The sequence below is a fragment of the Marmota flaviventris genome, chromosome 5, assembly GCF_047511675.1.
Source record: "Marmota flaviventris isolate mMarFla1 chromosome 5, mMarFla1.hap1, whole genome shotgun sequence".
Taxonomy (NCBI): Eukaryota; Metazoa; Chordata; class Mammalia; order Rodentia; family Sciuridae; genus Marmota; species Marmota flaviventris.
This window is the reverse complement of record NC_092502.1, coordinates 128309302-128335279: the sequence shown is the minus strand read 5'-3', so window position 1 is coordinate 128335279 and position 25978 is coordinate 128309302. Positions and strand designations below refer to the sequence as shown.

Below are 25978 nucleotides of genomic sequence, written 5' to 3'. Positions count from 1 at the left end.
AGTGTATGACTGTAGTCCCAGCTACTTTCGAGGTGAAGGAAGAAGGATCCCTTGAGCCAAGGAATTAGAGATGAGCCTGAGCAACATGGTTTTATTTTGAGACCCTGGCAAATAGCCAGATAGACAAACAAATAATCAAGTACTTGCTGTTAACGCCTGAGGCAGGATGTTTGCCTACATGTAAACAACCAATGCTTCTATGGAGAGTCAAGTGACATCATTAAGAAAACTTCAAATCATGAATCCTGCTCCTACTTATTGGTATAATAACACCTGTGAACATCCATATTCCTCACCACCTCTCTAGTGCTGTTGCACCCTCAGGTGTTTCCATGTGTGGGGCTGAAATAAGCAACAGCAGAGGCATAGGTCTTCCTATCCTGATGTTTGTACTTCTTTAGAAAGAGAGTGTACACAATGCACTGATAAGTATAGGCTGAGAAGATCAGGGGAGACTATAAAGCCTTCCAAATAGAGAGAAGAATTTATTACATAGACAGTGAAAGACTTAAAAACATGTGAGGAGGTAGTGTGAAAGGTGTGGCAGTGGGAGTCTCTTGGATTTTTGAGAGAACTGTGTTTAGCTGCCTGGAAAAGAGATTTGGTTGAGAGATCCTTTAGAGTTTAAAAGCTGGTTTCCCAGCACTCCTTTACTCAAATTCTTCTTGAAGGGCATACTACCAAGAACCATAATTACTTTATTTTAAATGAACTGAAATCTGCTCACATTCTGCAAATGAGATGTGAATAGCTTGAAAATGAGAGCAGGTTTTATCTCTGGGGTATCACTAACTTATACAAATTTGAAAGACTAGGGTGATTTACAAAGGAAAAAAAAAGTTCCATGGAATAAGAAATTTATGCAATAGTCCTGACTGTAGATCTTCATTTACAGGACAGAATAAGGACCTATAAATCATTAACTAAAATCATTCATATTTGTTGTTCAGGCTTTTCTGATATTTTCAGCTTTATTACATGAAATTGTACAATTCAACCATATTTTATACATGATTATATACCCATTGGTTTCTTGGTTGAGAGACTACTTTAACAAAGGTATCTTTAAGTTCAAAAGGTGTTTAATGGGCATCATAGAAACTTTTTTTCAAGATGAACAAAATGGAATCACTTTTGTCCTTTTTGAAGTTTTTAGGATTTTAATTTTGGTAAACTGACACATAGTAATTCACTTAGAAGATTGGCTCAACCATTAAAAAAACAGATTCTGTTTAAACAACCTATTCTCTATCTGCTTTGCACTTATGCAATCTACTCCCCAGTTTCAGTAAGCTAATGAGTGTATTAAGATATTTGGAATTGATAATTTCTGCAAATAAAGTGATTCTTTGGTCATATTGAAATTCCATATTAAAAACCTTCCATGTGCATCAGTATAACAAAGTAAGTTGAAAATCTTTCTCTAAATTCATAATGTGTATGTGCTAAAATCCTTGCTCTTTATAGAGGAAAACATGCACACATAAATTCTTGGTCCTGTAATTATTTGATAGGAAAAAAAGTTGACAAGAAGAAAAAATAATAGTAGGCTTCACACGAAACAATTCAAATATATGAATTAAGATCTAGTAGTATAATGAAACAAGATGATCAAAAGAAGTCTCACTTCATGAAGGCAAGAAAAACTGCAGGTGTACCTATAAAAGAGGGTAATAACTTAAGGTCAGTTAAAAAAGAAAGGAATGGTCATAGTGGAGAGTTTTTTAGATAGGTATTTCTCAAAGCTAATTCCTTTGAACATAAATAATTTAAAATACATGGAGGCTTGGCATAGAGAGAAGAAATAACTTGTTGAATATTTATGGCACACAAATTTATGGCACACACATTTTAATAACATTGTGTCTACTAATATTTCTAAACCTATTTTTATCAGGGAACAGTTTTATATATGTACAATACTTATTATCATGACCTGTCGTACTGGCTTTGACAGAAGGTAAGGACTTAATTGATTTACTAGTTGGGACAGACTGCTTCAGGTTCATTGAGCAACTAATTTGAGACACAACATTGGTCATGGAAAAACCTTCCTCACACATAGTTTTACAATTGTAAAGGGTGACCCAAGATTCCTCGAGGCTTTAACTTCATTAGCACTATGTAAAGATCTAAAGGAAGAGTGAGAAGTTTCCTGATTGGACTAGTGCTCAGATTTTTTCAGAGAAAACAGTTGCTCTGCTCTGAATCCCTTCCCAAATTCTGCAATAAGTTTTTAAGAAGGCTACTTTCTCATATGGGTGTAGAGAACACCTCAACAAAACCACTGGGAATCTCAAATAGATTCACATTTGGCAGACACAAGTCTGGGGTCTGGAATTGCATCTGAGAACATGGTAATAGTCTGCAGACACAGTTGTCTGACTCTCACCAAGGAAGGCTGGATGGAGGCTTCTCCTTGGTTTCATGTAGGAGGCAGGGAGCCTGAGAGATGGCCTAAGGGAAGGGTTCATGGATGCATTTGTGCTTCCTTGTGGACCAGATCTGAACCATACAGGAGGACCAGCTTTACCTCCTGGGTTTTATCTGAAAGATCCTCATGGAAGAGTAAGAAACTCCTAGCAGACAAAGATTGGAGATGAACTGTGAGAATTTTCCAGTTCTCATCCAGGAAATGCAGGAAAACTTAACAGATTTCACTTAAAGAGTTCAAAGGATCTCAGGAGGGAAATGTTAGCACTAATCATCTGCAGACCCACACAGAGACACTAGCTTATCACATATACCAGACATATTAAAACTAACTCTTTCTTTCCCTTTCCTTCTGTTTTCTACCCTGGTGAGAAGAACAACAACAGCTCCTCATGGGCTTATGATAGAGAAAGAAAAGAGGACATGGACAAAGCCTCCTTTGTTACTCCTGGCTTCTGCCCCCCAAATACATGAATGGGGTTGGGGAGGATTTAATTTGCCTAGAAAAAAAATCTCATTAAGTCAAATTAAAGGAAATATTGGAGAGAAAATTGCACTTTCTTTAGAATATGAAGTTGAGCTTTTTCATTAGACCTGTTATAGAAACTATACAATTTCCTGGTAATGTAGAACAGAACATTGGGGGAGGCAAAATAATAATTTAGTAAAAACTCAAAGTAGCCAAATCACAAAACAAGGTGCAAATCAATCATACATTCAACAGAGCCATCCTATAATACCAACCTTCTCACATTATAAACTCTCTAAATGAAAGGAAAAGAAAATGGAGCTGCCTGAAAATAGTAGAATACCAAACATGATAAGCCATGAAACCAGCAGCATAAATTATAATCAAATCAATGTTTGAGCTGTAATATATATGTATGTATGCACACATATAAATGTATATATAAAAAGTATATACATATATGTATCTCTTTATATATCTATGTATCTCTCTCTCTCTCTCTCTCTCTCTCTCTCTCTATATATATATATATATATATATATATATATATATATATATATATTTTTTTTTTTTAACCAAACACAGGTAAGATCCATAATTTGATGACTTGAAATACAGCAAAGATCACAACATCTTTGTATATAAATGTCTACATTATTAAAGAATTAGGATTCCTAGGTTATATCTGATTTACATGAGCCTAAAATCATAAAAACAATGGCAACATATTTAATGTGCAAAACAGTGCTAAGCAACACAGTTCTGGAAAATTAAGATTTGTTTGTTTTTAAGAAAACAGGAAGCAATGATGCAAACAAACTAGATGGGAAAGGAGGACTTTAATTTAAAGCAACTAAAATGGAAAAGGCAAAGATGTAAGAGAAACATCAGATATATGATGTTGTAGCCTTACCTTAAATCACTATAAATTACCCCAAACTCATTTGAATATATTACCTTAGTTCAAATTCACCATTGTATAAAGTCTTGTCCCATCCTATGCTCTTTGTTCTATACAGTTTAACTGGAGTCTTTATTTAAAAATGAACCTAAAAACAATTTTGGTGGTTAATCTTTTCATTGCCTCAGTAATGAAGAACCAACTTCTTCACTGTAATAGATGGTGGCAGTGTAATTACATTCAGGGGAAATAAAATGTCTAGGTTTCCTTTCTCCTGTTGTGTGATTATAGTATCAAGCACTTCTGTAAATAAAACAGCAACTGAAATGCTGTCTTGAAAATTAAGCTATTATCATTCACTAAAAGTATTCTAGAGCAATTTTAGCCATCATTTTCAGAAATGACTTTTGGCAGCTCAAATGCCATATACACTATCATGTGCAATGGAGTCCCTGTGTTTTATGTTCTTCCTTCAAGTGTAAAATATTCTCATTTTCTTGTCAGAAAGTTACTAATATTTGGTTAAGGGTATTAGTAGTGTTCTACTAACCAGTGTTTAGTCCCAGCCAAAGTAATTAAGCATATTAAAAATGCAGTGACTAAATCATTGCATAAAATTACTTTTTTTCTCCCTTTTGAGAAAAGTTTAGAGCAACAATCATTTTAATTAACGCGTTGTGCATAAGAATGCACAACAGCAGCTGTTTACATGCATTTTTAAAACTGAAGGGTGTGGTGAATTATCTAGCTAAAGGGCAACATATGTTCAAATGAGTGTATGAACTGTAACATTAATTATGGTTACAGCATGGAGAGAAATACAAAGGGGCATGCGCAATGACTGCCTGTCCCCATTCAGTCAGTTAGCATTTTTCTAACCTATACTACAGAAAGGTATATAGTATAATAGTGTGTGTGTGTGTGTGTGTGTGTATATAAAACTTTTCAAAAATTTTTATATTTTATAGTTGTACATAATATTGGGGTTTTTGTTGACATAACCATACATGCATGGAATATAATTAGCTCCCTTTCAATCCCCAGTGTTTTTCTCTTTCCTCCCCTCCTCCTTCCCCTTGTTCCTTTTCCTCTACTCCACTGGTCTTCCTTCTATTTATTTATTTAAAAAAAATTTTTCATGGTACTTTATACATTCACATAATGCTGGAATTCACTGTGTTATATTCATTTGTACATATATACATAGCATAATTTGGTCAATTTCATTCTGTAGTTCCTCCCTTTACCTGTCCTGCCTCCTTCCCCTTCTATTTCCTTCCCCTATTCCCTGGATATCCTTTCATATAAAATTTTTGAACTATGATAGAACACGAAGCATGATAAGACTGTATATCAGCTTCATGCATTTTGAAACGTGTTTTTCTGTGGATTCAAAATAAGATTTTTAAAAATTTATTATTCAAGATAGAAACTAAAAATAAATGAAAGCTGTGGGATTGTCTTGAAGAATCCTCAAAATATCAAAACACTGTGCTTTCTTACTTTAACCATTTTAGCTCATTATATTTTTGATAGCCAGAAATAGATTTGTTAGTGTGAACACAATTAATTCAACTTACTAACTAGTTGATAAAGTTATAAGAGATAAAACAAAATACCTTCTCTTGATACTGCCTCCTTGAAGAATCCAAAGACTGGATTAATGCCGTGGCATGACCAACAAACATGGCGTAACAGGTGGCCCCTACAATCATGCTCAGCATGGTGATCCAGAGGTCTGACATGCTGACTGGGGCTTGGGCTCCATACCCAATGCATAGCATGTGGCTCATAGCTTTGAAGAGTGCATATGAATACTGTTTTCCCCAAGAATCATTCTGGAACATGCGGAAAAAAAAGGAAACAGAAGAAGCCATTAGAATAGTAAAAGGAAAAGTGAGTGGGACCTGTACACAGAGGCATTACACAAGAGCAAGTACAGGGGGAAATCTTTATAATCAAACATTCACAGAAACACTCTTCACTGCCAATCAAGTGACTTGATGTTTTTCAAATGTTGCTTAATACAATGAAACAGAATTAGTCCACTCTTAATACATGTACATCTAATGAGTTTTTACTTTACTGTTTTTAAAACTAAAATTCTTTAGGGGATAATGATTTAAGTATCTTATAACAATACCAAGAATGATGATGGACTTGAGAAAACCTGATCATTCTTTAGTAATGTACTTGGAAGTTGAAAAATGCAGCAGGTGGGCATGAAGCATATAGGCCCAATTGTAGGAATTTTCATCAAAACTATGCTTTTCATATTTTAAAAGTCTAAAGTGATATATGTGTGGTGTATTTAACCCTTTTATCTTTTTAAATAAAAAACAAACATTTTTGAAATGTAGTTCTTATAAATGGAAACTTCTTTGATGTTCAATCTCAAAGCAGTATATATAAGAATTCAAATGTTAGGTTGAAAATGAATGATCTTGTTGAATTTTTATGAAACAAAATAAAATTTAAAAGGTAAAAATCATCTTGGCAAACATTCTTGCAGAGGGGAAGCTGATTCCCAAGATTAGTTATTAGTTGTAATTTCTGATGTCTCAAAATTATCAAAGAATTTAACATTATCAAGAAAGATGGCAGCAACAACATTAATCAAAGTAGAGGGTCCTTCTGAGACTGAGGCCCTAGACAACTGGTCACACACCCAGAAGTCATCCCTGCCTTTGTCAAATTAACTCTTACATCACCATAAAAATTTAAAGTTATTTTTAAAATATTTTGAAAAATATAGATGTTGGGCTGGTGTTGTGGCCCAGTGGCAGAGCACTTGCCTAGCATGTATGAAGCACTGGTTTCAATTCTCAGCACTGCATATAAATAAATAAAATAAAGGTCCATTGACAACCAAAAAAATATTTTTTTAAAAAAAGAATATTTTGCCTCATTGTTTTGAATGAGTTTTTTTTTTTTAAATCAAAATTATGGATTTTAAAAAAATTAAATATAATAAGGTGTAAAAGTCCAAACTCATAAACTGTGGAACACGTGAGACTAGCAGCAAATAAATTGCCCCATTAGTTGAAAGAGTTAAGGTTCTTAAAGTGACATTCATGGTGACTTTCTTACAAAATAAAGTCAAGCTGTTATATTAAATTAACCCCACATACATACAAAAAAAAACATACACATAAAAGTATACAAAAATATTTTTAAGGCTAGAAATATATCTGTTATAAGATACTATATAGATAGAATAATGAACCCATGCAGAGATTTTTATTTGGGAGAATGAATCCTAAAACTTTTTCATACATGAAAATACACAAGTATTCTCAAGAAAATACACAAGGTTCCCAAAATTTGAAATGCTCCATGAAGAAGAAATGGAGTATTCAACAAAGAAATGTATTCTACAAAAATCTTGAGTGTTCCTGTTATTTTAAATGACAGATTTAAATTCATGAAATTCAACTCAGACCAATATTCTAAAATTGAATTCATTACAAACCATATTACTAAATGAACAAAGGAATTACACCCTATAACAAAATATAAATGAAACTTGATTCACTTCTTAGTGACTAAAAACTCTTTTGTGCTCCCACAGAGCTCAAGCCTTCACCTGTAAACAGCAACTGCCATCCTCTACATGATGACCTTCTGTGCCTGCACCTACTCATAGATCAGGGCAAGGACCACATCTCACTGATCACATTACATAATCCGGTGGAAGCATTCAACACTTTTATTGTTGCTGAGTGAAAGGGAGAATAAATAGATTTTTACAATGATGTTAAATCTAATGTAAGGTGACTTATTTCACACAAGGGGATAAAGGAGCCATATTGCTAGGGCATCTTGACATCTTAGATATGATACACAGATAAAATCGACATAGTTTAAAAGCCTAATGGGGGTCCAGTGGAAATGGAGCTTTAATTGTATTTTTATTATTTATTCCTTGATTTTCAGAAGAGGAAGGGTGCGGAGGGATGTCAGAAAAATTTAAGTAAATTTCCCAAAGTAATAATGGTATATAGTAGCTAGAAACTTTCACATAAGCAATTACAATTTTTTTAAACTTTTCTCCTTAGGTGTGAATATGCATATACAAGTGCATAACTCAAGTGGGTCTAGTATAGTACATGGGCAATTTTTTCATTATGTTTTAACCTTATCTTCTGCTTTCATTCCACCTACAATTGCCCAAAAATAAGACATGGATTTATCTGTAACATTCACAATGCTCATTTAATCAAACACACACAGTCACACACACACATATACATGCACATACGTAGACACATTTAAACACATACTGGTTTATTCTACAAAAATGGATAGTATTTTTTGAATGAATCCTAAATATGTGAAAATATACAAGTGTTCTCAAGAAAATAAGCAAGCGTCCCAAAATTTGAAATGCTCCATGAACAAGAAATGGAGTATTCAATGAAGAAAGGAATATATTCTACAAAATCTTATAATATAATATATAATATGATCATAACTATATATTAGAAATTGGGGGAAATAATATTTGCATATTGCTTTTATTACAAAAATTCCTTCAAATTAATCTGCTATTCATACAAGTGTGAATAGTTTGCTTCTGATCATACCATAACTAACTTTCCAATGATGTCCAGTTTTGCTATGTTAAACTATAGTGAAAAGTATCCATATATTCAGTTTTATTTTAAAAATCAGATTTTTGAGAAATGTGTTTGTTGGTTTAAAGAGAAAAGTTTTCCATTTAATTTTATAATATATTTGCCAAACTGATTCGAAAGGCTAAAACTTTTCTAAAATCAGTTTGTGAAAATAAACTGTAAACCCTCCTACAGTGAAAACTAGTCATTCTTTGTTAGTTTATTTTCAGTTCCCTGACTAGATAATCTGAAAAGTTATTCATATAATTTCTAGCTAGATTTTCTCATCTATAATGAAATTCTTATTTTTCTTCATTGAATTATAGCTCTTTGAAGATCTAATATCAACCCTTTAGATCACAAGTGACATAAATGCTTATTCTTAATTTATCATTTGCCTGCTAAATCTTTTGCTATCATTTACAAAGCAGACATTTTGATTACTTAATGTTGGAAAAGTAAGTCTGTAATTTCCTCAAGCACTGCTGGGTTTCTATACTGGTTAAAATGATCTCCCTAATCTTAGATCATTCATGTGCCTTAATTTTTGAGATTGTTTATTTTTACATTTATTTTTTCTTATATATGGAAAAATAACATATTTTCTTTCATTATAAAAGGATTATACCTTGTGCTGATGCACAACCTTTAATGAACTTCTCATTATCATAGACATAAAAAGTATCTCCTTATAGAAGACAATATAGGCAAAATATTTCAACACACAGATATGGGCAAGGATTTTTTGGATAAGACCTCAAGAGTATATACAAACAAAAACAAAAATTTTTAAATGAGATTACATCAAACTGAAAATCATCTGCACAGCAAAAGAAAAAAATAGAGAAAGGGAGAAAAAGAGAAATATTTGCAAAATATGTATCTAACAAATGGTTGATATCCAAAACATATAAGGAAGACTACATACTTGATAGCATAAATAAATAAATATCCATGTTAAAAACTGGGCAAAAAAATTAAATACACATTTCTCAAAAAAAAGACATAAAAGTGGTTGGCAGGAGCCTGAATAAATGCTCAATGTAATTTACCATCAGGGAAATGTAAATAAAAATCACAATAAGATATCACTTTTCTTCATTAAGAATGGCTATTATCAAAAAGACTGAAAGATTGTAATCTGTAATTCTGGAAAAAATGTGAACAGAAGAAAACACTTGCACACTATGAATGGGAATGTAAATTAGTAAATTCATTATGAGAAATAGCAAGTTTCCTCGAAATATTAAAATAGAACTGACATATGATCTATCAATCTCACTACTGACTGTGTATCTAAAGGAAATGAAATAAGTATGTCTGAGAGTCATCTGTATTCCTGTGTTCATTATTCACAGTAGCCAAGAAATGAAAAGAACCCAAGTGTCCTTAACTAATGAATGGATAAAGAAAATGTTGAACCTATATATAACTGGATACTATTCATCCATAAAAAAAGTCTGAGTCCTCTCGTTTGTGACAATTGTTGGAACTGGAGATTAGTATGTTAAGTGAAATAAGCCAGACACAGAAAGTCAAGTGCAGCATGATCTCACTCCTATGTGGAACCTGAAAAACGTTGATCTCATAGAAGTTGAATGTGAGACTGGGGAGATTGGGGAGGTGGCAGAGTACTAAGTTAGAGTTAGATGGGAGTAAGAGGTCCTGGTGATCCATGGCACAGTAGGGTGACCGTAGATAATAATAATGTACTCTATAATTCAAAGAGAAGATTTTGAAATCTTTCACCACAAATGATAAAGTATTGAGGAATAAATATTTTAACCCAATTTAAACCTTGCACAAAATATACATGTGTCAAAACATGAAATGGTGCCAGCCTTTATATATATAATTATTATGATTTTATGTAACAGTTAAAAAGTAAATTTAAAAATCCTTTATTCTCTAGTGTCTCTGTATACATTGGTACTTATTTCTGAATTAAATATGTATGCTTCATTGATCTATTTGACCATGTCTGTGCTAATAACATTTGCTTTTAATTAGTGACATTATCATTTATTTTAAAATAATATAAAACAAGGAGCCCTTTTCAATTCTAACCCCCTCCAATTCTTCACATAGTGCAATGAAACTTCAACAAGACCCTATAGTAAAGCAGGTAAAAGTCAAATACAATCTGCTGGATATGGTTCAACTTCCAGTGTCTTAAAACTAATGAAAAGAAAAATATGCAATAATTTAATGTGTTATATATATGTATAAATATACATTCACACATATACATGCACACACATTAGTGAGTAAAACTGTATCATTTATATCACATGTATATATACACACACACCTTATATTTTAAAAAAAATTTAGTTGCAAATGCACACAATACCTTTATTTATTATTTATTTATTTATATTTATGTGATGGTGAGGATGGAACGCAGTGCCTCACATGTGCTAGGCAAATGCTCTACTACTGAGCTACAACCCCAGTAGAAGATTGTAAAGCAGCCTATCAAATAATATGTTTTGTTGGATTTCATGACCTGTTTTACTTAATATAAAACATTAGCACTGTATTTTTAAGTATATTAGGAGGTAGTGAGTTATTTCTCTTCAATTCACATGATAGAAGTTTCTTAGTTCTTCAATTCATATTTGATTTTTTGAGAAAAATATCTCAAATTACTGAAATGCCATGATTCTTAGCAATAGTACCTCTTTCAAAACTCAGTTATATACTCATATATACTTTTGGTTGGAGAAATTTACTTATGTTTCTCATATTTAGTGCTATGATATGCATACAAGCATTTGCCATCCACCCTTGGTATTATAGGAACATCGAAATGACTTTAAACAGTAATATGTAGTTATTGCACTACTAGATTATTATTTCCATAAAGATTGATTTCTAATTATTTTAAGAGTTTGTTCTTCTCTTTTCCTGGGTCAATTAACCCTCAAGATCTAAGTGTACTTTTTCTGGCTTCAATAATTATGATAAAATGCAACATTCACAAAAACTAGAATTATAAATTAAAATTTAATGATGCATAATGTCATGCATATTTTTTCTCATACTTACTTTAATGTTGTACATTATCTTAAAATAAAAACTAAACAAACACACACATATATAACACACACATACACACACACACACACTCTCATATATATATATATATATATATATATTTTTTTTTTTTTTTTTTTTTTGGTACTAGCGATTGAAGTGGAGGGTGGGGGGAGGTACTTATCCAGTAAGCCACATCTGCAGCTCATTTCTTTTTTCTTTTTATTTTGAGACAGGATCTCACTAAGTTGCTCAGAACTTAAGCTGCTGAGGGTGACTTTGAACTTGCGATTCTCCTGCCTCAGCTTCCTGAGCCTCTGGGATTATAAGTATGTACCACTGTTCTGAGCCATCATTTTTAAACTTGTCTTGTCCATTAACCCAAACTTTTTATATTAAGACCATTAGTACTACTTATAAAATGGTCTTCGAATCAGGCATTATTTCAGCATTTTAAGTGTGATTTTTCATTTATAAAGAGCTTTCCAAGATGTTAATCTTCTTCTCATGCTCTTCAACCCTACTCTGTTCTTAGTTACACTCCTTATATCAAAGAAGACATTTGGCATTTGTTTTTTAGGGATTGGCTAGCTTCACTTAGCATAATCTGCTCTAATGCCATCCATTTCCCTGTAAATTCTATGATTTTGTCATTTTTTAATGCAGAGTAATACTCCATTGTGTATAAATGCCACATTTTTTTTATCCATTCAGGGATGAGAGGTGGGAGGGAAAGGGAGAGAGAAGGGAAAATGCATGGAAATGGAAGGAGACCCTCAGAGTTATACAAAAGTACATACAAGAGGAAGTGAGGGGAAGGGGAAAAATAATACAAGGGGGACAAACGAATGTCAGTAGAGGGGGCAGAGAGAGAAGAGGGGAGGGGAGGGGAGGGGAGGGGGGATAGTAGAGGATAGGAAAGGCAGCAGAATACAACAGACACTAGTATGGCAATATGTAAATCAATGGATGTGTAACTGATGTGATTCTGCAATCTGTATATGGGGTAAAAATGGGAGCTCATAACCCACTTGAATAAAATTGTGAAATATGATATATCAAGAATTATGTAATGTTTTGAACAGCCAACAATAAAAAATTTAAAAAAAAAAAAAAAAAAAAAAGAGCTTTCCAAGAAAATAAAAATATTTTCATGGGGCCTCTCTTTGTATAACAAATATATGCAAATATAAGCAATTATATTTAAATGTATTTATACATATAAATATTACTAATATCATATACACACACATACATACATACACATAATATATGTATACAAAAAGATACAGCAGAAGAAATAAGCATATTCCTACACAGGCATTATTATATCATGTCCTTGCTATTCCAAACAGTCTGGAAACCTAACCCAGTATTGTTATTACATGTTGGTAATGCAAAGTTTAGAAAAATTAAGACATTTCCTTAAGGTCATACATTTGTAGGTACCAAAGCTGGAATTCATTCACAAGTTCATCTTATCCACATAATAAACTTTCTCTGTTCCAATCATCATAGCCATTTATTTCATAACCATTTATATGAATAAAAGTCAAGATAACTGTAATGCAGAATTTTGAAGCCTTTTCATAATATGACCATATCACAGAAATTCCTCAAATTATGTTTTATGTTAACAAGTTAAAGCAAACTACTGCTATTTCTTAAGAAAATTTAGAGAAAAGTTATCCAAGGTTTTCATCATAGTACTCTTAGAGAAAATCCCAGCATAAGTTTGAATCCAATCGAGACAGTTTGGCCATACACTTGTCCTTCATTCTTACATTTCAATGTTGGTCAAGAATCCTCACTGGGTTTTCTTCCTCTCCACCTGCCCCAAAGCCTGGAATGGAGCATACTACCGGTTACCTAATGCAAAAGTTTCTCTGGAAGGATCCTTGCTGAGGATCTATACTCCTAAATATGGAAAGTACCCGTAGAAAAAGAAGGCAGGTTCAATATGAAACATTAATTGATTCTGTGTGCTTTCATTCAACATCTGGATCAAGGAAAATGAGCAAGGATGTCATATTTCCTGTGTGTTGTTATTTAATATGCACCTTTCATTAATTTTATGGGGTAGAGCCAAGAAGGTTTATACTGATGATCCTCAAATTAGTGGATCATCTCTTTCAATGGTATTCTAAAACAATGACCTTTCATTGTTTTCCTGAATTTGCTACTTGTCTGGGGCTCTCACCAGCAGAGATGAGAAACAGCAGTGCATCACTTTTAAAAAATTGATCCAATAATCATTTTTGTAGGGTAGACTTATAATGGATTCTGAGAAAGTTTGAATTGTAAAGTATCTGGGAAAATTTTTACTCTACCTTTTTCATTGTTTTACTCTGCTGATTTGAGGTTTGCATATACTGGTTGTGTCACCATGTTTGTATAAATGTCAAAATATAATCTACTGTCATGTATAACTAAAGAGAACAAATTAAAAAATAATAATAACATCATTCAAAAAAAATCTATGGAAACCAAAGTGAAATTACAGTGAACACAAAGAACCATAATTCTTTTTCTAGGTTCAAATTTCTGTTCTTAATAAGCAGAAGCCCCTGATTCATAAAAGAAACAGAAAAGTTAAGAAAGTTTTTTTCCATCTAAGTGTAATCCTTTGATGTTCATTATTTGTTATTAGATCAAAATTGTTAAATATGCACTTTTGTCTTTTACATGGTAACATGTTATTAATAAGTCATTAGATTTTCTGTCTAAATAATTTAATGGGTAAGTCAATTTATATGAAAGATGGTAAAATGTTGAAAAAATTTTAGCTTTTTATGAGGCTTAAATTAGAGATAATCTAAAACTCTGTAAGTAACAGGACTCATAAATAATAAGCTTTCTGTTTTCTACCAAAAATAGTTCTGTATATTAAGCACTAAATTTATTAATGGTGCATGTGCATGTGTGTGTTTGAATTTAGCAAATATATTTATAGTGCTTTCTGCTACCAGGTAAAATTTTGACCTTTTTATAAATGTACAAATCAAGAAAATGCTATTAACTTCTGATGTTCTGAAATAGGCATAACTAAAATACAGAAAATTTAAGCCACAAGTAAAAATGAATGTATATGATTATAAGAAGCTTATTTAACTTTTTTGCTGAGTTATAAAGAGCTTCTCTGTTATCACAAATAGCACTCTCTGACCTATTTCAGATTCTGAAATTTTACCTTTGTCATGTCATAATTTTCCCTTAACTTTTAATCTATTCATGTCATTTTGATGGTTTAGTTCCAAGTTCTGTGACCTTTCATTGTTTTCCTGAATTTGCTACTTGTCTGGGGCTCTCACCAGCAGAGATGAGAAACAGCAGTGCATCACTTTCAAAATATTGACCCAATAATCATTTTTATAGGGTAGACTGCTAATGGATTCAGAGAAAGTTGGAATTATAAAGGATCTGGGAAAATTATTATTCTACCCTTTTCATGAGCAAACCGAATTTCAGAATTTCCTGATTAAAAGATAAAAATATACAAAATATAAAAATTTATGCAAATAAATAAAACTACATACACTTACATATATAAACATGCCCAATTTTATTTTATTTAATATGTATGAAATGTTGCATCTTAAAGTCATGGAAAATAACAAGTCATTTTTCCAAGATCTTACCTGGCTTGTCTATGAATTGAAAAACAAACTACATGCTTGCAGGTATTATTTCCATTATATTTGCATAATCATAATAATGGTCATAACACCATCAATGACAATAACATTGAATATGCTTTATACAGATCTCTTGCATGAGAATCTTTTTAGATTTGGTGATTTTTCACAGTAACCTGTGGTTGCTAAAATGGCCTTCATTATCTTTGTATTGCAGATGGTGATGAAGTTCAGTTTCAGTAACTTGTCTATGGCCTCATAGTAGTTAGCAATATGTCTTCACTGGATTTCTGGCCTGATGATTGCAGAAATATGGCTATTTACTATTTATACTGGGGATTGAACTCAGGGGCACATAGTCACTGAGTCACATCCCCAAGTCTTTTTTGTATTTTTACTTAGAGGCAGACTCACTAAGTTCCTTATGGTCTTGCTAAGTTGCTGAGGCTGCTTTGAACACTCAATCCTCCTGCCTCAGTATCCCAAACCACTGGGAATACAGGCATGCATGCCATGGTGCCTGGTGACATGTGGCCTTTTAAGCTACATCTTAATAATTGCTATCTTGTTCATTGCTCATATATGGATATTTAAGAAGAAAGGTCAATCATGGTCTCCATCCTGAAAGTGACAGTGAAAGTCAAACTATTATTATAATATGTCAGAGTAAAATAAAATGCTCACTGTGATCTGTCCTGTCCTACATTGTTGTCTAGTCATCCATTTTCTAGCACATATACTCCTGAGATCTCTAGTTAGTTAAATTATATATAAAACCATTCCCCTATGAAAAATTTATTACAATCACGGGTTGAAAAATGATCAGTTAAAATTATTGCATTACTTTAGAAAAATATATTAAAAGTCATCTATTTATAGGTAAGTACTAATTATACATATCAGCAACAATGCAATTTACTTAATTCTAAAGACATGACTGTAAATTGGCATACAAACAAAACCTTGAATTACAAGTAATGCTAGAACTTGGTGTATTGATCATGCAATCTAACAAGATAAGCCTAGGAAATCTTCTGCTGTGTAAGGCTCTGTAAAAAGACAGAAAGTATTGAGCACTTACAGCTATTTTTAGAAACCTAACTCCAAACCTAAACCTCTTATCCTGTCATGCGTAGTCAGTGTATTCCTAGTAGGTAAGGCTTCTATGTCAAAATTATTCCTCTGATAGAATATTCTGTTTTGATTTCTAAATCCTCATAAGCCTTATACAAATGTAAGTTGTATAATGTATTGACTCCTTGATCTCTTGTACAACTTCACAGAAAATTCAAATACTTAAAGTAGTACTTAAAAGAGGCAAAACACAACTTCTTAGATCAACAGAATCAATCCAAATACTCTTTTACTAATACTTAGAAAGGTTAAGTCTCTAGAATCTCAGTTGTCTCTGATAAATCAATCCTCCGTGTACATTTGAGTCTGTGTGTGTGCAGCATGTGTGAATGCATACATGAGAAAAAGGCAGAGACAGATTTCTTTTAAAGGCTCAGATGATCTTCTCTCAGCAATATCCTTGAATCTATATGGAATCTGATTTGGAAATTTGTAGCAAACAGAAGCACAGAAAGAAGATTATTGAAACAAAATATGTTTCATTATCTTTCTCCTTTAAAAAAAAAAAAAAAAAAAAAAAAAACTTCTGCCTTTTGTTCTACCAGCAGATATATAATATATAATTCCTATTTCTGATGAGTTCCTTTTGATTCTCTTAAATCACAACAAAAATACATGGACAAATGTTAGTTTGATAGATACAGTTCCATGGTATTACTAACCAGAAAAACTAATGAGAGCAGGTACCCACTGAATGTTAGAGCATTTCATTTGAAATCATGCTAATGAGGATATTTTAACTATTTTCTTATGGCACAGAGAAGAAAATTATGGTAATTTTATTTTTTAAAAAAGAAACCTTTCACTGCACTTCTGATGGTTAAAATAAATGAAAGGAAGCCAACTAATATTATACTCCACTTATGAGGCATCTATTTTCAGGGATGGAGAAGAAATGGAAAAGATTATCAAATGGACACAAAAGTGGAGTATCCCTAAATCCTTCCACAAAATCTTAGTTGCTTCCAGTTCTGATGTTACCTGATGCCAACATCTCCCACATTTTTACCACTTTGGCTAAGAGGAATAAAAATCAGTGTTTGATGAAGGGAACACACTACTTAATGTTAATTCCCATAGAAGAATGAACAGTAACATCTTAATCAGACAGAATGCCAAGTCTGCCACAAGTGCCAAAGATTAACCTTTGGAATGCATCCGTACAGGTCATAAATGTGTCTTGTTTTGACTTCCTCCTATGTGGAAGGAAGCGGCAGTATGGCTCACTGGCAAAGCTAGTGAGTGTCTTAATAATTAACAGCATGTATTTCTCAGTCAGCAGGGACTGCTCAGGAAAAGAAGTAAACATTCAAAACTTAATGATTTCTCCTGTGCATCATTTCTATGACTCATGTTAGATTTTTCCCAAGCTTGTTCTAAAATGATATATCTGCTCCAGTGATTCAGTAATCTTCCATTTCCATGTTTCTTTAGGTATTATTGACACAGGTTAATAAATTTATTTGTGTGTGTTGGAGTGTGACGGTGTATGCAGGTCCACCTCAGAATGGCCTAGAAGAGGAATGGGATAGTGATATCCTTTGCATGCAACCAACCAACATTCTGATGCCAGTTCTGTCAATAGCAGAGGAAGAAGCAGAAATAAACCTCAGGGAGACATATCCTCTCATACTGAAGAAGAGGGTTCAGAGAGGAATACCCAGTTCTCCAACCAGAGAAAATTATGACAAAAATCACTACTTAGAAACCTCTCCCAAATATTCTTTAAAGAGGCTTGAACTTACCTTTATTGAATCTCTCTTTTAAAAATGTCAATGACAACGTCTATGGAAGGCCACTATTTAAGTATCTACATATTAACATTAAGTCAGTACCCAAATATCTTCCTGCAATAGAGCCAAGTTTCCATGAATGACCCCTTCAGGGTCCAGGGCTGACACTCTGGAAGTTGGAACTGGGTAAACACATGGTAACCCAGAATGAAGACGGAATGAGGAACACCCCAAGATAAACATTTTAGAGGGAGAATAAAGCAGGATTGAATGACATTAAATTGAAAGCAAATGACAGAGGTAGGACCTATCAATTGAAAGGATATAGGATCAGAGTACATAACAGGGTGTGCAGACAGAGGGTTGTGGTTTCAGGATGCCTTTGGCTTGCCTTTGTGTACCATTAGAAATAAAATATGTGATTAAAATGGGAACTGGTTCAAAGAGGTTTTTTTTTATCCTTTCTTTATTATGATGAAATAATATGCTAGATTAATGAGGAGTCACACTTGAACATTGCCAAAGGATGAAATATCAGATAGATAGATACAGTTCCATCCTAGGAATAAAGGCATTGGCAGAAACAAAACAGAAAATGTCAAATTCGCAAGAGAGCAAATTACAGTATTGAACAACTAAACAGCGTGTGCTTCCGTTTTATCACCCAAATACCATACAGTCATCAGAGTAGCAGACTTGAAAGTACGTAATTACCACAAAACAACCAGTCAAACACGCACAGACAACAACAACAGCAAAGAACCTTTTTTTGTCCACTCTCTTTATCATCCAAGTTTCCATTCCCTGCCTGGTCTGTAGCTCTAGGCAGTTTTATAGTATACTTGATTTTAGGCCATATTAGGCCCTACTTTCAGTTACTTGTATTATCAGGTGTTTACATTAGGAAAAATGACTTGGCATCTTTAATAGCAGTGCTTGCTTTTGGTGTATTTCTTCCCAGATCATCACCCCTAATAACTCCAAGGCCAGCCCTTGTCCTTCTTCACTTTTGCTCAAATGAAATTATGCTTCTGTGGTCAACACTGCAGCATGGCTAGATATTATCATCCTGTCATGTCTTGTAAGCAGTGGTTGACACTAACCTGAGCCATCTGTTCTTGTACCTTGGACTTTGGTTCTGCTTTTTCATTTCTAGAATCATTCAAGGCCTCTTTAACTGTTTATTTTACTTTGTACTTGAATAGAAAAAAAATATAATTCTTTAGGGAATAGACCGAGAAGGGGAATAGCTGGGTCAAATGGTGGCTCCATTCCCAGCTTTCCAAGAAATCTCCATACTGCTTTCCAAATTGGCTGCACCAATTTGCAGTCCCACCAGCAATGTACAAGTGTACCCTTTTCCCCACATCCTCGCCAGCACTTGTTGTTGTTTGACTTCATAATGGCTGCCAATCTAACTGGAGTGAGATGGTATCTTAGGGTGGTTTTGATTTGCATTTCTCTGACTGCTAGAGATGGTGAGCATTTTTTCATGTACTTGTTGATTGACTGTATGTCCTCCTCTGAGAAGTGTCTGTTCAGGTCCTTGGCCCATTTGTTGATTGGGTTGTTTGTTCTCTTGGAGGGGAGGGGAGGGGGGATAGTAGAGGATAGGAAAGACAGCAGAATACAACAGACACTAGTATGGCAATATGTAAATCAATGGATGTGTAACTGATGTGATTCTGCAATCTGTATATGGGGTAAAAATGGGAGCTCATAACCCACTTGAATCAAATTGTGAAATATGATATATCAAGAACTATGTAATGTTTTGAACAGCCAACAATAAAAAAAAAAAAAAAAAAAATATAATTCTTCATCCAAGAAACAAATGGTTTATTTTATTAAATTTCCTTGTCTAGATTCCTACAATATTTTTATCACAAATCACAGTAATTTATGGCCTCCAGTTTAACTCTCTTCCAGTCCAGATTTTAGAGCAATTGACAACAGATCCAATCATACAATCCCATACTTAAAGTTTTCTCATAGCCTTAAGAGTAAGTCAGTTCTAATACGGAGAATATTCTCACTATAGCCATGAGAATCTGGCTATAGTGATGCCCTGGCCTCTCTCTTCAGAAATACTCTTTAACTTCACAGTCTTTGTACTAAAACCCAAGATTGTTCTCTTACCATCCCGACCTACTACCAATTCCCCAAACAAGTCAATTCGCTGTGCTCCATGCTTTCATATAGGTAGGTTTCTCTTAATATGCTTTCTGGTTCCCTTGCTCTTTGCCCAGCCACTAATATTACTCTTTCAAAATGCAGCCCATTTGGGGACTTTCTCAGAGATCTGACTTCATTCCTCCACTTCGGCCTTCTCAACTTGATGCAGCTTCTCATCTGCATGGGCCCAGCCCTTGTATTCCCATTTATCACTTGAGTGCATCATACCACCCATTTATCTTCACTTGCAAAACAAAAGGTACCTAAGAGCAGGGGCCAAAACTAACCATTTTTGTATCACATACATCCAAGAGAGTGGTTGATAGTGAAAACTATAAAACACATTTAACTATCTTAATAACAGTATTATGCTCTTCTATAATGTTACCAAAGTTACCTTGAATTATGTTTGAGGTCAGAAAGTCAGATACCTTCAACTGAACCACAAAAGAAACCAAGATCGCTTATTAAGATTCACGGTATTTTCACTGTGTAAAAATACCTCAGTATTGAACCCAGAACCTTGTGTATGCTTTTGCATTTTTGTGCATAGTACAATTATAAACAACTAAGCATATATTTAAATGCTGTATAAAATTGAAATAATACAAAATAGTTCAAGTTTATTATTCTATTTATTCTTTTTCCTCAAGAATACTTTATCAAGAAATCTGTATCACTGGCTAATTTTTTGAAATATAATTTTGTGTATTTATTTCCTTACTTGATTTGCTTCTAGAAGGAAGGCAAATGCCTTTTCAGAATAATAATCAATGATTCATTTTTTTTGCACTCAAAGAGTTCAAAGAGTTAAATTTGGAAACACCATTGTAATAATACAAATATTATTCATTACATATTTTCTCAGGCAACAAAGACAAAATGCATATCCAATATACATAAACTGATAAGTTGCCTAACAGCAGTTCCTTGTGGTTCTCTGAGAAAAGGGTAAAAAAATCTAGCATTCACATCAGAAGCAAAAAGTTTGGACTATTACTCAAATATAAAGATGTAACTAGACTAATGAAAATGTGCTCATAAATATGATAAGAAATGGATGCATGGTCTGTATATAAACATGCATTTTTATTTATATGATATGGTTATTCAGCTTCAACTGACTTTTGTACATATTACAAATAGCAAGACAGAACTACTTTTTACTTTCCAAAATACATTAATTAGATGGATTGCACTCAATATGCTCCAATTTTCTCTTTTAGACTAGAGAATAAAAGTGGCAGAAGTTTTCCCATTTAAGAATAACTCACAAAATTTTGGTGTGTGTCATCAAAGCATACCCTTTCCCTTACTGTACCTCCAACAAATTAAGAAAGACCAAAGGCAATGAGAGCATTTCAAAACTTTTCCATTCTTATATTTCAAAATAGCTCATTGACCAGTCTTAGAATTTTCTGGGCTTCCCAAAATCATTACTCAGGTACAGACAAGATAATAGGATGGGTTTATTCGTGGTGCTGGGGGTTGAACCCAGGGCCTTGTGTATGCAAGGCAGGGACTCTACCAACTGAGCTATATCCCCAGCCCCCAAAGGACATATTTAAATACACTAATGTTTCACTGTGGGCTGGGTTTGTAGCTCAGTGGCAGCACTGCAATCAATCAATAAAGTTTCATTGTGCTTTGCAACAAGCCTGAACTATGGTATAAGGCACAAAACTCAGTATTAATGAGAACAATAACATATATTTTTCATACTTCAGTGTCAAGCATGTAATGTTCAGGCATTAAATATTAGTAAATTGACTATCATTTAGTTGTACATCTCTAGGTATTCAAGCACATAAACAAATGGTCACTACTAATTTTCATTTGTTCACTATGTTAACATTCCTATAATATTTAAAGTCTAAAAAATTTTAAAAAAGTTCCCTGAGAAGCTATTTTTATTAGTATTTGATACTAAATTAGGTCAAGGTCAGTGTTAGTGTTCAAATCTATATTTGTTTTTACACAGTCCTATAGAATTTGACCTTAAACTGCTATTTTGTCATGCCATAGCTATTACAGAAAAAGTGATCATGTTATATCCAGTTTCATTTCTAAAATAAATGCAAGGTCATTGCCTTCAGCAGGTGTCTGGAAAGGATATAGTATAATATTTTTAATTGTGGCACTCAGCACAAAACCGAATTGTTCAAGCCTTTAGAAAATACTCAAACAAAAATAAATAAAATAACAGGTTATATATAGTTGGTTATGATCAATTTAATTTGGTCAAGCAGAAAAAAAACAGCTTCCTTAAATAATAGCCACCTAGGGTCTCATTAGTGTACGGGAAAAAAATAATAGCAAGGTCATGCTCAAGGTATATGACTTCATGGTGGAAAATTTCAATCCTCCAAACACTTCCCAGAAAAGAAACTAAAAGCTAGAGGAGCAACACCATCAGGCAGATTTCAAAATCTCATTTGGACCAGTGGATAAATATTAAGAGAGAAAAAAGTTTAAATTCTAAATATATTGAGGTATATATATTTTACAAAGTAAGTTGACAAGGTTGGAGGGGGCATGGAATGTGTCTTAATAGGATAGCATAGAGAATTATCACTGCACACGTTTGAACCAGGAAAAGTGGCACCTTGAAATTCTCAATTAGAAGTTTTATGTGAGTTATATCTTAGGAAAAAAAATCAACAAAAAATATGAATTGATATTATGAATGGATACATATGCAGTTTTTATTTATCTTTTAATCTTGGCTTGCCATATTCAGAGTAAAAGAAAAAATGATTAGAATAAACTCTGTCAAAATGCAGAGGTAAGAAAATATATTCATAAAACTGTATTTATTGAATATCATATACAAACATAAGGATTAAACATATGGATGCCTCCAGTTATATGTGCTTCTGTCAGTTTCTATTGCCCTGTCTTGAGAAAAAATAATCACCTATCACAGAGCTCATCTGAGCTACAAAATAATGTTGATAGCATTAATGGACTTCTAATCTATTTAATATTGTTTTACATGCAGCTTTTAATACCAAGTAATCTGATCTTTTCTAAATGACATTTTGGTAGGAAAAAGGCCATATGCTTAGGCTGGCAAACCCATGAGGAAAATAATAGCACATTTTCCTTTAGAATCTAATGCTGATAAATCAACATAACTGTCAACAGCTGGGTCCTAATATTAACACAGATGTGGGAAAGGAAAGCAAACACAACTGTGGAAATGGAAGCAACACTATGCTTAAGGATATCCGCCATCTGGGAATTGCTTCTTTGAGCATAAGATATAAATCTGCAAGCCAGTTTGCCTGTGGAAATTTCTAATACTTCCTGTAAGAATATTTTATTTTAATTTGGAGATTTGTATATAATTCTGTGTGCCATTAACATTACCCAATCCAGAGGAATTACCCAAGCACAATTACACAGTTTTCACAATTGCATTGGAGTGACTTATCTTCACAGAATACTAGGAAATTTATAGTGATTTCCATGGAGTCCTTTTGCATATGTATCACTCTGTACTGAAAAGCACCAAGGACAAAGAATTTGGTGCTTTGACCAGGCATCTTCTAGGACATTTTCAGGAACCTGGGATGAACTCTGAGGAAACTCAGACTGAAATCCCCTATGACAAAGTACTCATCTATTTTGTTAAACAAACCTAAAGAATTTTGAACAGGTGTTTCACATCCTGAAAGATCTATGGCACAACTACTAAGATGGGACAGTATCATGGGAACAGAGGAACAGTTTGCAAAGTAGCCTTCTACGTATTTCTTGCAGGCAGCTGATGGGAGGTACTTCAGATGCAGGGAAACAGTGCTTCAGAACAGATACTCAAATCCTCAAAGCCTGGTGAATGGGAGAGAAAAACAACAAACATGTGAATCAGAAACCCAGAGGAGCACTATTCAGGATGCCAGGGCAATCCAGACTCAGAAGAACTCTAAGAGATTGGACTAAGTAGGTGAGTGTTTCTGTGAGGAGACTGGGATGAGGCATGGTGCTGGAAATCTTCTGGGTGCCACTTCATATTTTCATCTCAGAATTTTGGGCCAAAAGATGTCTCTGTATATATTTTAAGTTTAGCTTAAAGGATTTCTCCATAGGTAGTGAATTGCAACCTAACTTGATGTGTAACAAGCCATAACCTGTTCTAGGAAGCAGCCAACTCTCAATCACAAGTAGCCCTGTTCAAACCAAATAAGACATATTTGAGCTGTTAACAATTGGACTTTCTTTACTGTACTTTCTTTTCTGTACATCACTTCCTTTTCTCTAGCTATAAATGTAACCTGACCATGTGTTTTGGCCAAGCATTCTGAACTTTTTTTTTTTTTTTTTTTTTTTTTTTTGGTTTGTGCTGCTGCCAAATGCTAGAATTGCAAATAAAGCCAACTGAGATCTGCAAACTAGATTTGTTGTAATTTTGTCTTTTAACAAGATCTGCCCTGCACCGGTTCTTCATTCAGGAAAGTGAACTATATGGATTCCAGGACCATACTCCCTTGTTTTCCAAGCCCCGCTTGGATTCAGGCACTGGGGAACTCTGACAGAAGTCCAGAGGTAAGGAGACTCTCTCTGGTCAGTATTGGAGGTTCACACTTTGAAGAGATGGAACTGCTGGTGTTTTCTGTAGAAGATCATTGCAGCCCTGTCACCATTACTCACTTTCTGGACTTCTTTTCTGTTTCTTTTTTCTTCCTTCCTTCCTTTCTTGGTACTGGGGATTGGACCAAGGGGCACTTTACCCTCAAGTTAACATCACTAGTCTTTTTATTAGTTTAAATTTTGAGACAGATCTCACTAAATGGCTTAGGGCTGCACTAAATTGCTGAGGCTAGTCTCAGACTTGAGATTCTCCTGCCTCAGCCTCACAAGTTGCTGGGATTACAGACGTTCACCACTGTGCCTGGCAATTTCTGGGTCTGACTGATGGAGACAGTTCTGTTATTCTCCCTGGGTATCTTCATGGTTCTTAAATCCCCTTTTTTTTACAACTCAGTAAATAGTCTCCTTTTTGAACCTTTCCTCAACAGTGTGACTTGAGAGTTCCCTCTGTTCTCTGTTAGGCCCCAGCCTGTGTGGTCCATAGAAAAGGAAAATCCAGACAGAAACAGAAATAAACCTCATCTAAGAGTCACAGAATGGTAATTCAGTAGTTAAATCACTAAGAATTATATGAAGCTATGAAAGAATTTGCCTTCTCTAGGTGTCTACCCTTTTTTTAAAAAGCAAATTTAGACAATCAGAATCTAAAGTTTATTTTGTTTGTAAAATACTATATTTCTGCGATTTTAAAGGAAGAAGCAATTGGATTATAGGAGAGCTAGTGTCTTCTCTTTACATTCCCCTTGCATCCTCTCCCACTCTGCTGACTCTTTTATCAATACCCAACTTCTTTCTCCTGTGTATCCTCAAAGGCTTTGGAGTTGCAATATGCCCAGCTTAAAAAATGCATTATTTATACTCTTTGGAATAATGGCATCTGTATTATTTAGTACTGGCTGAGAAAGTGAAAGTCCAGCTACTAAGCAGGGCTTCTAGAAACCAATTTTCTGCTCTCTTCTTTCTGAGATGTGAGCATGATGGCTCTGGTGGGGACGTGGTCTTCCTGAGTGGCCATGGCACACAGTCTGGATGCTGATGACACTGTGGAGGTGACATACCAGCTTGGAGGGCCTATACTCAAACTACCTATATGAGAGCTCATTTAATGCAGAACATAATCACTAAATCTCTCTCTCTCTCTCTCTCACACACACACACACACACACACACACACACACAAACACATACTACATGTTCCTTGTCACTCAGATCAGAACTCCATACTCAAATGCCCCATGACCTGCTTCCCA

At 33.9% G+C, this 25978-nt stretch overlaps 1 protein-coding gene across 1 annotated transcript in view; it reads right to left on the bottom strand.

Annotated features, from left to right (window-relative positions):
• The window catches only part of Hcn1 (hyperpolarization activated cyclic nucleotide gated potassium channel 1), a 359023-nt gene that overhangs the window by 106825 nt on the left and 226220 nt on the right, over positions 1 to 25978 (bottom strand). Inside the window, exon 4 of the mRNA XM_027954427.2 lies at positions 5423 to 5641. Within this exon, the coding sequence (XP_027810228.2) occupies positions 5423 to 5641 (219 nt within the window). The remainder of the gene's footprint in view (positions 1 to 5422; positions 5642 to 25978) is intronic.